The sequence below is a fragment of the Rhinoraja longicauda genome, chromosome 23, assembly GCF_053455715.1.
Source record: "Rhinoraja longicauda isolate Sanriku21f chromosome 23, sRhiLon1.1, whole genome shotgun sequence".
Taxonomy (NCBI): domain Eukaryota; kingdom Metazoa; phylum Chordata; class Chondrichthyes; order Rajiformes; family Arhynchobatidae; genus Rhinoraja; species Rhinoraja longicauda.
In genome coordinates, this window is record NC_135975.1 from 22,889,936 (window position 1) to 22,906,968 (window position 17,033).

At 41.6% G+C, this 17,033-nt stretch overlaps 1 protein-coding gene across 8 annotated transcripts in view; it reads left to right on the forward strand.

Annotated features, from left to right (window-relative positions):
• anks1b (ankyrin repeat and sterile alpha motif domain containing 1B) overlaps positions 1–17,033 on the forward strand; it is a 647,894-nt gene that overhangs the window by 284,354 nt on the left and 346,507 nt on the right. For all 8 annotated transcript variants that reach the window (XR_013548787.1, XM_078419858.1, XM_078419856.1 and 5 more), the window contains one exon: positions 9,469–9,570. Coding sequence is in view for 7 of the 8 variants with exons in the window: in XM_078419858.1 (XP_078275984.1) it covers positions 9,469–9,570 (102 nt within the window). In the remaining variant the exon portion in view is untranslated. The remainder of the gene's footprint in view (positions 1–9,468; positions 9,571–17,033) is intronic.

Below are 17,033 nucleotides of genomic sequence, written 5' to 3' on the forward strand. Positions count from 1 at the left end.
CCGAATTACCGAATAGTAAAAGGCCTGGATAGGGTGGATGTGGAAAGAATGTTTCCACTAGTGGGAGAGTCTAGGACCAGAGAACATAGCCTCAGAATTAAAGGACGTTCCTTTAGGAAGGAGATGAGGAAGAATTTCTTTAGTCAGAGGGTGCTGAATCTGGAATTCATTGTGACAGAAGGCTGTGGAGGTCAAGTCAATGGATATTTTCAAGGCAGAGATAGATAGATTCTTGATTAGTGCGAGTGTCAGGGGTTATGGGAAGAAGGCAGGAGAATGGGATTGAGAGGGAAATGTAGATCATTGAGAGGGAAATGTAGACAAAGAGGTCATTGGAGAATTGGAAGCTGAGTTTGAATGACATGCAACTGGATGCAAAGGATAGTCTTTGCAGACAGAGCACAACTGTAGCCTAGTCTTTGGTCTTGTCGATGTAGAAGAGCCAACATCGGGAACACAGAATGCAGCAGACAAGGCTGGAGGAGGTGCACGTGAATCTTTGCCTCAAAAAGGCTATTTAGTTCCCTGGACGGACGTAAGGGAGGAGGTGTAGACACAATAGTTGCATGTCCTATGGCTGCTTGGGAAGAACCAGGGTTAGGGTGAGTGAGGAGGGATGAGTGGATCAAGGAATCATGGACAGAACAATTCCTGTGCAGGATGGAAGCGGGTTGAGTGGGGAAGGTAACAGAAATGATGTGCCGGATTTAGAGGGTAAAAGGGGAGGATTAGGGGAATCTTATCTGAAGAAAGTCCCGAACCAAAACATCAGCTATCCATGTTCTCCAGAGATGCTGCCTGACCTGCTGTGCTATTCCAGCACTTTGTGTATTTTTAAAATTTTATCTTTGTCCTGTTTAGTTGGAGATGAGGTGAGAGCAGAACTCTGGGCAATGTAGGAGAGGACTTCAACCACAATAGAAGGAAACCATGATTGCGACCTTTTGGATAAATTCCCCTGTGATTGACACCAGGGATTTTGCTCTGTAATGACCACAATTGGATGTACCTATTTTTCTTGATGCTGGTCACAATTATGTGTCTCCAATTTCCCCTAGTGTGTCCAACTGTTTTCAGGTGTGGGAGCTGTAAATCTCCCTCAGATCCCTTCAGATCCTCTCTGGAAATTTTAGAACTGCAGCAGGGCTGGTGTCTGCTCTGAGGCCTTGTCTTTCAGTTGACATATGGTCCTGCTGACTTCTTGTCAGTGGGAAGGCAAGGCATTCTTGTATTGAAATGCCATCATGCTGTTAGGAACAAGAAATAACTTTTCAGACATCTGAAGGCCAAGTTCCAACAGAATACCCAGGAACATACAGAATAGCGAACGGCTTGGATCGAGTGGATGTGGAGAGGATTTTTCCACTAGTGGGAGAGTCTAGGACTCTCAGAATTAAATTACGTTCTATTAGGAAGTAGATGAGGAGAAACTTATTTAGTTAGAGGGTGGTGAATCTTTGGAATTCTTTGCCACAGAAGGCTGTGGAGGCCAAGTCACTGGAAAATTTTAAGGCAGAGATAGATAGATTCTTGATTAGTACAGGTTTCAGAGGTTATGGGGAGAAGGCAGGAGAATGGGGTTAGGAGGGAGAGATAGATCAGCCATGATTGAATGGCAGAGTGGGCCGAATGGCCTAATTCTACTCCTATTCCTTATGACATTATGATCTATAGCAACAGGTAGCTGGCAGAAAGAGTGCAGGAGAACAAACAATTTTTTGAAAACAGATACAACTTTTGCAATGCTGTCAAGTCCACCTTCAGCTTAAACACTCAAGAACCCACCCAGCTGAAGCCAAAAACTAACTATGGCAGAGAGGCAAACTGGAAGGAGCACTTTGAAGAACTCTGTAACTGAGGCTCAACCTTCCTTTGCACTCTGCAACAGCAAACTGCCCCTCCTGCCTCCCTGGTGTAAATAACCATGCCTTCACTAAAGAGTTCAACTGTTTCTGGTGGTGTCAATTCGATGAACCAAGTTGTACAGCCTTGAATGCTGAGTAAGCTCACCTGCTCTTTTCTTAGGGATTAAATTCACAATTGAAAATGCAGGAATCTGTAAGTGCATTAAAATAACGGATTCATTTTCATATCTAAAACATGATCCTCAGGAAAAGATCATTTCAGTTTAAAAATGGAAAATAGAATCTGTTCCAAAATGTTGTATAATGCACCATATACTCATTGAAGTGTCTTAAGACGTTTACACCAACAGGGTCCACAGTTCCTCATTAATTTCTGTAACTGCTGCTGCAGCAGCAAACATTTGGTTTCCTTTTCCCTTGTTTCCCTCGCTGTACAAGAATCAGGTTTTTACTAAATCGGCAGCCTGCCCTACTTGCCCTTCAGTTTATTTCTTCAATTTTGTCAGTGATGTTTAAAAGTTAACACCTTTTCCTGATACTTTGGTCATTTTTGCCTGCTTTTTTAACTTATTGTGGTCAAATGATTGTCCACTGATTTTAGCCCAAAGTTCTAAACACAAAGGCTTCATAGAATCTGGTTTTGAACGATCAGATAATACTAAGGCTATAAATCATAGGTGAATCTCTACAGAGTTTATTGCATAAGCCAGAGGCAATAAATCTGTGAGACATGAAGCCAGAAATCTTGGATGAACAGGGAGATTCACTCTCTGCTGGAATCCTGATCCAAGGCTTTTAAGAAGGATGATCCTGCACTGCACTTGAAGGCCAAGGATGATCTCCGCAAGGCTATCAGGGATGCCAAGAGAGACTTCCAAAACAAGCTGGAAGCCTAATTCAATCAAATGGATACCAATCAACTGGCAGGACCTCAATACTGGTGAGGTCTGCAAGTCGAAGTTGGGAGCGATCACTGACAACGATGCTTCTCATAAATTTCCTCATTCAGAGTCCTACAGTGTGGAAAAAGGCCCTTCACCCAACTTGCCCACACTGGCCAACATGTCCCAGCTACACTAGCCCTACCTGCCTATATTTGGTCCATAGCCCTCCAAACCTGTCCTATCCACGTACTTGTCTAACTGTTTCTTAAAAATGTTGGAATAGTCCCCGCCTCAGCTACCTCCTCTGGCAGCCTGTTCCATACACCCACAACCCTTTGTGTGAAAAAGTTGCCGCTCAGATTCCTATTAAATCTTTTCCCCTTCACATTAAACCTATGTCCTTGGGTCCTTGATTCACCTTCACTGGGCAAGAGACTCTGTGCATCTACTCAATCTGTTCCTCTCATAAGTTTATCTCTCTCGGATAAACTTAATGCGTCTGTTGTGAGAGCTCTACCCAGCCACATCACCCCATCCCCTGCTGGCTTTGTCCCAAACGTCTTGGTGGCAAAAGTCAGATTTGTTTTCCCGAGAGCAAACTGGCTGGGATGGAGTCCCTGGAAGGATTCTGAAATCATGCGCCAATCAAATGGCTACAGTCTTTGCTCATGACTTCAACTTCCTATTTCACCAGTCTCCTGTCCCAAGGAAACCTCCATTATTCCAGTCCCACCCCCCCCCCCCCCAAAAAAATGTGACCTGTCTCAATGATTACTGCCCAGTAGCTCTAACACCAACTATTATGGTGGTTTGAAAGAATGCTGATGACCCAATATACATCAGTTTTCAAGACAATCTAGACCCCTGCAATTCTCATCCAGGAAAAATAAGTCTATGGAGGATGCCATCTCTCTTGCGTTACATTCATACCTGAATCACCTTGACATTGAGAACACACGTCAGGATGCTATTCTTTAAGTACAGTTCAGCTTCAACACCATAAATCCAAAATGCACTTCCTTAAACTTCTGGACCTAAGCCTTAGGGCCTCTATTTGCAACTGGCTTCTGAACTTCCTGACAGGCTGACCTCAGTCAGCTATATATAACAGTTCGGTAAAAACCAGCAACTTCAATTGTTTTCTACACACTCAGTCAGTTAGAATTGGTCATAACATTTCCTTCCATTTACCAGGTATCTATATCACCAGCAACCTAACCTAGTCCCTTTACACAGATGAAATGATCAAGAAAGCGCATCAGCGTATTTACCTTCGTAAATATTAATGTTATACGAGCAGAATTAGGCCATTTGGCCCAGCAAGTCTACTCTGCCATTCAAACACGGCTGATCTATGTTCCTCTCTCAACCCCATTCTCCTGCCTTCTCCCGATAACCTTTACACCCGTACTAATGAAGAATCTATCAATCTCCGTCCTAAAAATATCCATAAGTTCAACATTATGTTCCACAGATTCACCACCCTCTGACTAAAGAAATTCATCCATCTCCTTTCTGAAGGTACATCCTTTTATTTTGAGGTTGTGCCCCCAGGTCCAAGACTCTCCCACAAGTGGAAACATCCCCTCCACATCCACTCTATCCAGGCCTTTCACTATTTGGTAAGTTTCAATGAGGTATCCCCTCATCCATTTATACTCCAGTGAGTGCAGGCCCAGTGCCTTCAAATGGTCATCATATGTGAAGATCAATAAAGCGCATCAGCGTATTTACCTTCATTAGGCTTTAAGAACATTTTGGATGCTCACGAGGATTCTCTCAAACTTCTACAGATGCACGATAGGAAGTAATCTGATGGGATGTATCTCAACGTAGGTGACAACTGCTCTGCTCTTAATCGCCTGAGAGCCCACAGAGAGAGAGGTGAAAGCCCAGTCCATCACAGGCTTGTCACTTCTTTCCATTCAGTTCCTATCAAGGTGTTTTACATCAGGAAGGTTGGACGTGTCAGCGAGGATGCCTGTCACCTTGGCCATTCATTTTTCTTGCTTATACCTGCTAGGAAATGATACAGTTTGGATGATCTGACTTAAGAATAGCTTATTCACCATTGCTATCTGACTCCTGAACCAATCACCATTTTCACATCCCATTCCTGGTTGTGCTGCCACGTACCCTTACTTTTAACTCTACCTCATTTGGTTATTCTTTTATTGTACTTTAATATTCTTCTGCATAACTCAAATTTTGCACTGCTCAGATTTTGCACTACAATCTTGCACCACTCTACTGTTACTGTTGTGAGTATTTATTGTTGTGTATATATCATTACTATCAGATACGTTTACCTCTGATATATCATTACTATCTGATACGAGCCTCATGTGAACAAGAGCTTTTCTTGCTCCCTGGTGTACATGACAATAAACTAATCTTAATGTAATGACAGATTTTTAAAAGAAAGTAACATTCATCATTGCAGGAATTGAAACTGAAACATTCTGCATTTGAAACAGATGATGTTCAGCAAACTTGCCTTGGAGCTGTTTCAAAGACATGAAATGCAGCGTATAAAATAAATACAAAATAAATGTTGTTGCGGGCAATGTTAGGGCAAAAATGCAGCACTGTTTGCTGCTTAGGGATGTTTATTTCAACGTCTCCTCATGCCTTTTGCCATTGCTAATGTCAGTTTGAATCAGTACGGTGGTCATGCATAGCTTTCTAAAGTAAATACCATCCTCAGGAAATCTGTTAGCCAGGTCATAATAAAATAGCTCCTGTCATAAAATACATAAAACACTTTAAATAAGTGGGCTATGATACCAGTTGATTGTTTGTGAGCAGCACATTGTTTCTCTTGGATGAATGCCAAAGAAATGAGATGATGTTTGTGAGTTCCTGGAACCTAATAACTGGATCAGACTATTTATTGTATATCATAACTAGCCTCAGAAGCATATAAAATGTTGTAACAGCAAAAAGACAGATTAATTATTTTATATTAATTATTTCTCCTCTATTGAATAAATGCCACAATGAATAACGTGACCTATGATACTGTAAAATCCCAAAGTGAAATCAATCTTATGTGGGGCAAAAATATATTGTTCTCTATAATAAGGTATTGTCCATTCGGGATCCTGGGACTGATCCACATTAATCTGATTCAATTTTCTTCCATCTATTGTTTAATGGTTGTAATGCAAGGTGACTCTGAGCTCCCTGTTGTCTGCTACTTTAATCCTCCATTCTGCCCCCATTCTGACCTCTGTCTGTTGCCTCCTGCATTGCTGCATTGGGCCTCTTGAGGCCCAATAGAAGCTAGAGGAAGAGCATTTAATTTTTGTTCTCCACCGCACGGACAAAGTATCAAATTCTATAACTTAACTTCACTTAGAAACATAGACAATAGGTGCAGGAGTAGGCCATTCAGCCCTTCGAGCCAGCATCGCCATTCAATATGATCATGGCTGATCATCCAAAATCAGTACCCCGTTCTGGCTTTTTCCCCATATCCCTTGATTCCCTTAGCCCTAAGAGCTAAATCTAACTCTTGAAAGTATTGGAACTGGCCATTTTTTTGCAGTAAGTCACCCGTCTGATATTAGCTGAGTCTTTCTCCTTTGCATATGTGGAATGAGCTACCTGAAGAAGCTGTAAAGGCAGGTACAATTATAACGTTTAAAACACATTTGGATAGGTGCATGGATCGAAGAGGTCTGATAGGAAATGGGTCAAATGCAGACAAATGGGACTAGCTCAATTGCATAAACAAGTTGGACCAAAGGTCCTGCTTCCATTCTATGTGGCTCTTCATATAACTTTGAGCTTCTCTCTCGCCCTCTCTCCTCACCCTTCCCTCCCTCTCTCCCTCCCTCCCTCGACCTCCACTTTTCCTTTTCTTGTGTTTTTCTTTCTTTTTCCTACTCCCCGTATTATCCAATGAACAGGTGACCTCTGCACATTATGCCTGAAGGTAACCCTGGCCTCGCCAAATCAGAAGCTTACCTTTTGTCACATCCACCCTCTTCCCTGTGCAACTAAATAACATTTACTCTTTTCCCAGTTCTGATGAAAGATTTTCAGCCTGAAATATTAACTATTCACCTTTTCACAGATGCTGCCTCATCTGCTGCATGTTTACAATTTTTTAAAAACTATTAAAATCTGAATGCATTCAAGAGAGAGCTAGATAGAGCTCTTAAGGATAGCGGAGTCAGGGGGTATGGGGAGAAGGCAGGAACGGGGTACTGATTGAGAATGATCAGCCATGATCACATTGAATTGTGGTGCTGGCTCGAAGGGCCGAATGGCCTACTCCTGCACCTATTGTCTATTGTCTATTTTCATGTCAGAGTTCCAGCATCTGCATTTTTTTCACTTTCATTAGAAATGTCCCAGCAGTATAGTGAGGCATTTTATAAACGCAGAGTTTATCTTCTCAATGTACGTGTGTAAAGTTGATGTTTGAAGAGCAGGTTTGGGAACCAGAGTTCCAAACCACAGGCCAGCTACTGGACAATCACATCATGGGCAGAGAGGTGTCTGAAATGGTCCAAGTGAGTTTGACAAGGACAACCAGCTTGATATTGAAATAAGAACAGAAGATGCTGAAAGCACACTTTAGACCAGGGAGCATCTGCTGAAAGAGAAGCAGTTAATGTGTCAAAAGAAACAAGGAATTGCAGATGCTGGTTGACAAAAGAAGATACAAAGTGCTGGAGTTGCTTAGCAGGTCAGGCAGCATCTCAGGAGAACATGGATAGGTGATGTTTCGGGTCAGGACCCTTCTTAATGTGTCGGGTCCGAAACTCTCGTTTGAAAGGAGAAAAAAAGCCCTGTTTTTTCCCCCAGGATCTTAAGTTTTGATTTTCACTCTGTTGTGGACCAGAGCCAATTAGACTGAAAATTTAAAAAAATCCAGAGATACTGGAAATAAAAACTTCTTTTTGGGGGGGGGAATGCAAACAGGCCTTGGGTTCATTGCATGGAGAAAGCCTCAGGATGTGGAAAGGAACTGGACCAAGATCTGCTCTATCTCCCTTTGGCTGGCAACATTGCTGCTCCATCTCCACAGTTTCCCAAGGGCTGTTCGTGTGTTATGATTGTCTCCTCTTGCATTCTCTCTCCAACATGATTCCGTCTTGGCGAGGCAGGTGGCAAGCTTTGATCTTTCCTAAATGGATGCACTGTTTGTAGTGACATAATAGCTGATGCAATTTCCCAAATATCTAGATGATGCAAAATTTCTGGGCAAACTCAGTCTTCCTGGTTGGGCTTCCATGTGTTTCAGACATGAAAACAAGAAAAAGTGATCTTCCATGATGGACATTTGTGGAAAGTTATAATTTACTAAACATTCAAAAACAAGTACAAATTATATTCACAAATCGAATAATCTCTCAAAATTTTCCTCAATAAAAAAAAAAGCATATTTATCAAGTGGTTTCGATGAATGCCCTTAAATTATTGGGAAGCTATTCCTGAAGGGAGAAATAATTACCTCAATTGAACAATCTTTGTAATTAAGCAATAACGTATTGATCTGAACCAAGTTATATTATTACAACAGGTAATGGCTTCCAATTGTAGATAAATCACAATCTGTAACCCCAACATTTTAAATCAGGATAACAGCCAAGCAATAAGTATTCTTGCTGAAAATATATTCCAATTGGTTGTGTAGGATACTACCTCATGTGTTGAGACTATTGGGTTCTGCCTGATTAGATGGGAGCAAGGGTTGAATAGAGGGCTGTGACTATACAATTGATTCTGTGAGAAGCTATAAATATAACTTGCTTAAAATATCATTGTAATGCTTTTGCAAAGATTTGAGAGAATTATTAAGCAAAATTGTTAAATTGATGATGTGATCAATATAATACTACACAAAGATTCTATAAATCCAGTACCTTAGTGAATTTATTTGTCATGTATTACAATATTTAGCAGGAAGTTAGCAAGTTCAATAACGTAATAAACTAGCCAAAAACTGACTTAGGCTTTTGTTTCTGATTGCTTCTTAACATCTTATTTTCATTTTGTAGGCACCACAATATTTGAATAAAATGCAGACAAGTAAATGTCAAGATTTTCCCGCAGGCTAAAGACTCAATTGTTACTGCATATTATGCACTGCATAGAGTAATAGGTCATGTCAAGATGACCTCCGTTTATGAAACCTCCTTTCCAGTCAAACCCCACCCAAAGTCTTTATTCTGACAATGTCCTGTCCTAGTCTTCTCCTGGGAGATAGATTAATTTGCACATAAATGTTCCATGTGCACCAGGCTTTCTTTTTGCATGAGTTCATCTGATAGCAGGACCTTCAGAAAAATGTTACTGTGAAAAATTAAAAAGTAATTTTTGTTAAGAATAAAAGATTTTCCTGGTTCAATTAATTCACAGAAGTGGTATTTGCATAATGTGTTTGTTTCGGCTCTGTAGGATGCTTATATTGATTTCGTTTGGATTTAACATTAACATTCAGCTGTACAACGCTGCTTATCAGAAATGTATTCTGTGTATGCTTCTCACACATGAATAAAACTGTTTAAAATAATCTACTGAAAAACTCTTTCCAAATGACCAAGTCTGCTGAAGGTATAAATGATTAGCATTGTTCTATGATCTCCATAAGAAATGGCAATGAAAAGGGAAAGGTGTTTAGTTCGTTCTCAAAACCTAACTCAGCCACATATGAATCTGAATGCCTCCTATATTTCTGACTTGGTCTGTTGATGTTTTCCCAGGAATTGACGCTGGGATTAAAGACACAGAAGATTGGACGGCGTTAGATATTCTGAAGGACCATCCATCACAGAAATCGCAACAAATCACAGCTCTTATACAAGGTAATGTGATCTTGCATCGTAAAATAAAATAGCATCCTAATGACAAATTAGAGTGCTGGCTTTTCCTTCAAAGTATTTGCTGAACCATTCAGTTCTTCTTTGCATGAAAAAATTATTTATAAATAAATGAAGAATTAATTTCACTTGAATGTGGCCTATTTCCCACATTGAATTCCAGAATGAGCTATTTGTTTGCTAAACCTCAACTTCCAATGGTCCTGCTTTACATTTCAAATGGTCAGCCGTCTAATCTTGGTAAAAAATAACCTTCCAGTTTGGACTGGCAGGACATGTTCTCACTGTCTACCCTTGGAAATGTTATTCAAATGATGATAAACTGAAAATTGTTTGACAATTCCCTCAAATTAAAGTTTAACTTGGGTACTTTGTTTTACCAGCATGTTTCAGTCGAGGTAAATGTAGGGCGGCACGGTAGCGCAGCGGTAGAGTTGCTGCTTTACAGCGAATGCAGCGCCGGAGACTCAGGTTCGATCCTGACTACAGGTGCTGCACTGTAAGGAGTTTGTACGTTCTCCCCGTGACCTGCGTGGGTTTACTCCGAGATCTTCGGTTTCCTCCCACACTCCAAAGACGTACAGGTATGTAGGTTAATTGGCTGGGTAAATGTAAAAATTGTCCCTAGTGGGTGTAGGATAGTGTTAATGTACGGGGATCACTGGGCGGCACGGACTTGGAGGGCCGAAAAGGCCTGTTTCCGGCTGTATGTATATGATATGATAGAATCCGATTCTGGGTCTTGTTCTATTAAAGTTCGTAAGTGCAACCTCCCAAAGAAAGGCTGGGAAACTTTCCAAGCCTGTAGTGCATATGTGTAGACACATCTTTATCATTTTTAATAGAATCAGGTACAGTCCCTATCTTGTATATAGGTGCCTCCATGTGGATTATTTATGGGTGCTCCCATACTGCGCAGGCATACTCGGCAGTGGAGAAGCAGAGAGCCAGTGGTGTTGATTGAATGGTTTTAGAATTTGCTCCCTATTTTGAGGTACCCAGCTTGCTACGAAGAGCATTTCTGGAACTGACTTTGTAGCTCAGAGATCGATCAAGTCACACCGAGATAGACTGGATTGTCACAGTGCTCCAATCTGACTCCATTCCATGTGATCTTCTACCTTTGATTTGCATACTTGTTCTTCAAGTGGAAGGCACACGGGTTTTAGATGGATTGGCTCTCAGGTGATTCTCTTTGTAGTATGAGGACAGGTTGACTAAAGCCTCACACAGAGTAGCTGCCTCGAGGAAGTCAGCACTTTGGGTTGTAATACACAGGTCATCTGCATAAATGAAACTCCTTGTGTTGGGGTGGATAGGCTGGTCGTTAACATAGATATTGAACAAGGTGGGTGCCAGGACACTTCCTTGAGGGAGGCCGTATTTCTGCCCGTGCCAGCGACTTTTCTTTCCTGGCAGCTCGACAAAGAAGCATCAGTTTTAAACCAGTCTTCACCAGGTTGGTTAGATGCAAGTTGTGTGTCAAATTAAGTACTTTGTGTAACAGTCGGCGATGATTTACTGTATCATAAGCGGCTAAAAGGTTGCTTTTAGTAAGCAACTTTCAGAGGTTCTTTGACTTCTGTCAAAGTACCCAAGTTTTTTCTTCTTGCAATCTGCTAGTCAACTGCAAGGTACCTGAACCTTACCAATCGATGTGTGTATTTAATGAAGGGTTATTTAAAGTAGGAGCTACATCTTCAGAGCATAATTGGACTGTAGTTTCAAGTTCTCTAAAGAATATGCTGAACTAAATTCTATTTTTAAATCAATATTTGTGGAAAGGAAGTACTACAAAAGGAAGGCCAGTGGATAGTGGTGGGTGAATGGTGTTCTTGAATAGCTGCATGGTGCCCTAAATAGCCAGTTAAGCTCTGTTTGTATTGGCAAAGGCTAGTTTTATTTGCCCGATGTAGCAGCTACCTGGTATAAACCAGATCAGTTTAAGTAGTGGAAATCTACAGAGATTTTTAATCTCCTTCTCTTTGTTAAATAGGCTGCCCCTTATGCTAAAATACTATTGCAAATTACATCCTGGAATATCAAACCCATAAATTGCTGGCACTGGATTCTCTGCTTATTAAATGCAAGTCAGTAAATGACAGATTCTACAAATCTGAAATACAAGCAGAAAATTCTGGAAACACCTTGCAGCACCTGTGGAAAGAGAAACAGTTAATATTTCAGTTTGAAGCCATTCCGACAAAAGGTCTTCAATCTGAACCATCAACTCTGTTTCTCTTTCTTGAGATATTGCATTCATTACATTTCCATATATTAGTAACTGGGCCATGTGGTTTATTGAAACCACTACCTCAATCTTGTAGTGGATAGTTGCTTGTGAAATTATCCATATTTTCCTGAAAAACTGTTTTAACACGTAGTGGGAGCTGTTAATATTAGACCTGTTACATAACAGTTGCCAGACATGGAACAGCCATTGTTTAATGGATGTCTTGCACATATCAGTGCAAATTACGTCAAGAGTCATTTTTTGCTAATGACTGAAATTTCATGACTATCTGAACCATGGATTTAAGTTAAGAAGTCATTTAAAAATATGATGTGTTTTGCTGGATACAGTATTTATAAAGGTCGATGGGCTGCAAAGTCTACGTCTTATCCAATGTTCTTATGTTTATCTTTGAATTTCACTTTAAATTACTATTTGGGCTTAATGTGAGATTGCTTGAATTATATTGCTATTACAGTACCACATAAGAATTTGAGCAATATTATGATTTTAAAACATTGTTTCAATTTAACAAAACATTTCATTTTCATTGTAAGTGAATGCTTAAAATGAAAGTGCAGCTCATTAGACCATAATCAGACTAGCAAATTGATGTGCTTATACTATTGAAAATATTGGAAAAACAGGTAATATATATCTTAAATCATGCAAAGTATAGTTGCCTGCTATTATATATGGAACACTAATAAGAGAAACTGAAATCAGTGACAAAAATAATGTTACCATTTAGATTAAAGCAATATATTTATTTCCAATCTAACCATCGTTGCAGTCAATTACTTGATGGTTTCAAGACAGTGCATATTGTCGAGGAGGATCTTTGATTTCTGGAATCAATCTAATTATTTTGAAACAGCAGCCAGAAAGGGTATCTACAAGCAGATTTATTCACAAAATGCTGGAGTAACTCAGCAGGTCAGGCAGCATCTCGGGAGAGAAGGAATGGGTGACGTTTCGGGTCGAGACCCTTCTTCAGACTGCTGAAGAGTATCTACAAGTTGCTTCTTCTTGTCAGTAGCAATGAGTACCATGGAAGGAATCAAATATAATCTCTGTGGATGATTCCAGCTTTCCATTTAGATATCCAGTGTCTAAAGACCGTGTTAATAATCAGCATTAAATGCATTACTAATCAGCCTATATTCTGACCCTGTGAAATACATTTGCAATAATTTCCACTTATAAATGATTGCCCCTTGCCACTTTATTACATAATTTTGAGGAGGAAATATAAGTTTGAAAAGTTGTCTCTTTCAGTTATTGTGTTACTCTTTTATCAGGAGCCTGCACAATTCTAAACCACAGTCAACAGCAAGTACTGCTATTGCCAGTCTGACTTGTATTCCTCATTCAATCCCAGTCACATCCAGCCTCCAACATTTGACCTTGCATTTTTTTCACTGTGATCATTTTGCTCAAATAAATGGTCGCTTTTCCCATTGACCAAAATATTCAAGTTTTCTTTTGTTTATCTGGGTGACTATTACTTTTTTAATTGTAAGTCCCCATTCTTGACCTTTTTCAATCATGGAGCCCTGGGCAGTACTTTCTGAGTCTGCATCTTAAAAATTGGAGCATTTTCGTGTTCTTTCCAAGGAAAATTCTACAGCATGCTTTCATAATTTTGTGAGATTTTACAGAGTAAAATCATCCCTTGGTCCCATACTAGTTTTTTGGTAGAACTATTCAACCAACTCAATTCCCATCTCCTTTCCCTTACCACTGCAATGTTTTTAATTGTAAAGTCAGGGTATGGCTCCGTTGTAACTAGCACAATGAAGAGACGTCCAACACCCATGAGATCTGCAATTCGTCTCCTTTATTTAATGAAAAGCCTGCCCTCTAGAGGGCGCTTGTATTTACATGTTGATGACGAATTCAAACGTTGCAAACATTACATCTCCCCCAATAACTTTGGGGTTCCTTTCCTGATAATCACACATGTTTTGGCTAAAGCGATCGCGATGCTTACTGCTCACTAATTATAAAACTTAAAAATCAACAGCCCTACCAAGTCGTATTCGAGGCCACGATAGCAATAAAGATTATTTGTTGCACTTGGATAACATGCATCACATTTTAAAAAAAAACATAAGCGGAGTATACGTTAACTTGCATTGTTTGCTTTTTCCACCCTTTACAATTCCTTCAGCGTATATTGAAAGAATAAAGACACCGACAAATCATGTTAAAATACAAGAATATAGACACAAATGCTGGAGCAACTCAGCGGGTTGGCCCTCCCTCATTGACGGGTCTGGCCCTCCCTCATTGACGGGTCTGGCCCTCCCTCATTGACGGGTCGTGCCCTCCCTCATTGACGGGTCTGGCCCTCCCTCATTGACGGGTCTGGCCCTCCTTCATTGAGTGGGTTGGGCCCTCCCTCATTGATGGTCGGGCCCTCCCTCATTGACGGGTCGGGCCCTCCCTCATTGACGGGTCGGGCCCTCCCTCATTGACGGGTCTGGCCCTCCCTCATTGAGTGGGTTGGGCCCTCCCTCATTGAGTGGGTTGGGCCCTCCCTCATTGATGGTCGGGCCCTCCCTCATTGACGGGTCGGGCCCTCCCTCATTGACGGGTCTGGCCCTCCCTCATTGAGTGGGTTGGGCCCTCCCTCATTGACGGGTCTGGCCCTCCCTCATTGAGTGGGTTGGGCCCTCCCTCATTGATGGTCTGGCCTCCCTCATTGACGGGTCGGGCCCTCCCTCATTGACGGGTCGGGCCCTCCCTCATTGACGGGTCGGCCCTCCCTCATTGAGTGGGTCGGGCCCTCCCTCATTGACAGGTCGGGCCCTCCCTCATTGATGGTCGGGCCCTCCCTCATTGACAGGTCGGGCCCTCCCTCATTGACGGGTCTGACCCTCCCTCATTGACGGGTCTGGCCCTCCCTCATTGACGGGTCTGGCCCTCCCTCATTGAGTGGGTCTGGCCCTCCCTCATTGACGGGTCGGGCCTCCCTCATTGGTGATTTTATCTTGTCACGTTCCTCCGGGGTGAACTGAAAGGACCCATAAATCTGCTGAGCGGCTGGCCCCGCCACGTGGCGTAACGTCGCACACCGAATCCATTGTGGCCTACTCGTCAGGTCCGTTGCCATCTCGCACAGCAGGAACACCCTTATCCAGTCCTCATTACTCTTGACTAAGTGCCCTTGCATGGAGGGTGGTCCCGGTGGCTTGAGTCCCGCCATTTTCTTTCTTCTGACACCATGTAAAGTCCGGGTATGGCTCCGTTGTGACTAGCACGATGAAGAGACATCATGAGATCTGCAAGTCGTCTCCTTTATTTAATGAAAAGCCTGCCCTCTAGAGGGCGCTCGTATTTACATGTTGATGATGAATTCAAACGTTGCAAACATCACATCTCCCCCTATAACTTTGGGGTTTCATACATTACATTAATCTTCCATAATACATCTATTACTTTTAACATATTTATGGAGCTGTTTTAATGTGCATTTTCAACAGTGATTCTTGATCATCACAACTTGCTCTCTCTAATCTTGTCTCCCCTGGTTCCTTTGCCAAAACCTACAGTATATCTGTTTTTTTCTGGTTACTACCTTTCTGTCACTGGGAACTATTAATAATTTTCCACAATTCCATCAAATCTTCTCTTAATTTGAATGAATGAATAAGTTTATTGGCCAAGTATGTGCATATACAAGGAATGTGCCTTGGTGCTCCGCTCACAAATGACAACACAAACATACAGTTAACAATTAAGAATAAAGCATAAACACATCAAAACAATAAGGATCCAACATTACGGTCTAAACATGTGGGGGAAAATAAACCAGAGCAAAAAACAGACTACAGACTTTGGTTATTGAGTAGAACTACTACTCGTGAGGAAAAAAGCTGTTTTTATGTCTGGCTGTGTCTGCTTTGACAGTCCGGAGTTGCCTTCCAGAGGGAAGTGCTTCAAAGATTTTGTGGTCAGGGTGAGAGGGGTCAGAGATGATCTTGCCCGCTCGCTTCCTGGCCCTTGCAGTGTACAGTTCGTCAATGGGGGGAAGGTTGCAGCCAACAGCCTTCTCAGCTTATCGAAGGATCCGTTGCAGCCTCCGGATGTCGTGCTTGCCTCCGGACCATGATGGAGAAGGTGAGGACAGACTCAATGATAGCAGTATAGAATTAGACCATCATTGCCTGTGGCAGATTTTTGCATTTTAAGGAGAGTGATTTGCTTCTCTGGCTTCCTCATTTACCTGAATCTCTCATTCTTGGTACAGGTCCTCACCAGGTTATGAACAGCCCGTGCATTTGACCGAGCGTTCGGGGCACTAATAGGATGGATCTGCTGACTGCTGCAGGCATCTTCTCCCAGGGGGGGAACTTGCTTGTGGCAATATTAGGTTGCAGAGAAATCTGAATGGTTGAATTAAAAGCCCTGTTTTAACGATATGTGGCCCTTGGTTGGCCTCTGTTTTTATTTAAATATATTGTCGAGAGGCCTAATTTCTGACCTGCGAACTGTTTGGGCTACGAACAGTTCTTGGGAATAGAACCCTGCTGTAACCTGGGGTGGTCCTGGATAACTCGAGTAAATCTCTTTAACTCTTCCTTAGATTTCTGCACCATTCTTTCTTTGTACCTCAACCTGAACACTGTGCAGAAGCTGCTGCCATGCCAGTGTTTAATAATGTTGCAACATAACTTAGGAAGTAGAGGGGGGGGGGGGGGTGGGGCGGACTGGAGGTAGGGCGTCCAGCACTTTGTGTCTATCTTAGACATCTGAGTCAAGTGTACTTGGTTGGGAGAAGCTTATGGATGAAGGGTCTTGTGATTATAGGTCAGAGTATTTTGAGAATATTGAAATCTTCAGATGAATTGGTGTGACTGAAAAAAATCAATGTAACTTGGAGCAACAGTGCAGTAAAGTGTCCTTATTAGTAACGATCCTGCGCAGTTTTATCTTTTTAAATCTACATTTATTGAAAGATCATGCCATTTCTTGAAAGCATTGCAGCTGATTAGATGTTCAATGGAAACCAATCTTCCATGTTTGCCATGTACAAAATTGTTGATGGATCCTCATTTGGGATATTCAATACTGACTGAAACAAAACAAACTCAAAGCTGCATGATATTGGTCTATTAATTACAGCCTTAATTTAGAACGACACCCTATTGTCTTTTCAATAAAGTATCAGATGTTGGTTATAAATTCCAATGTTATTGTCGATGATGCT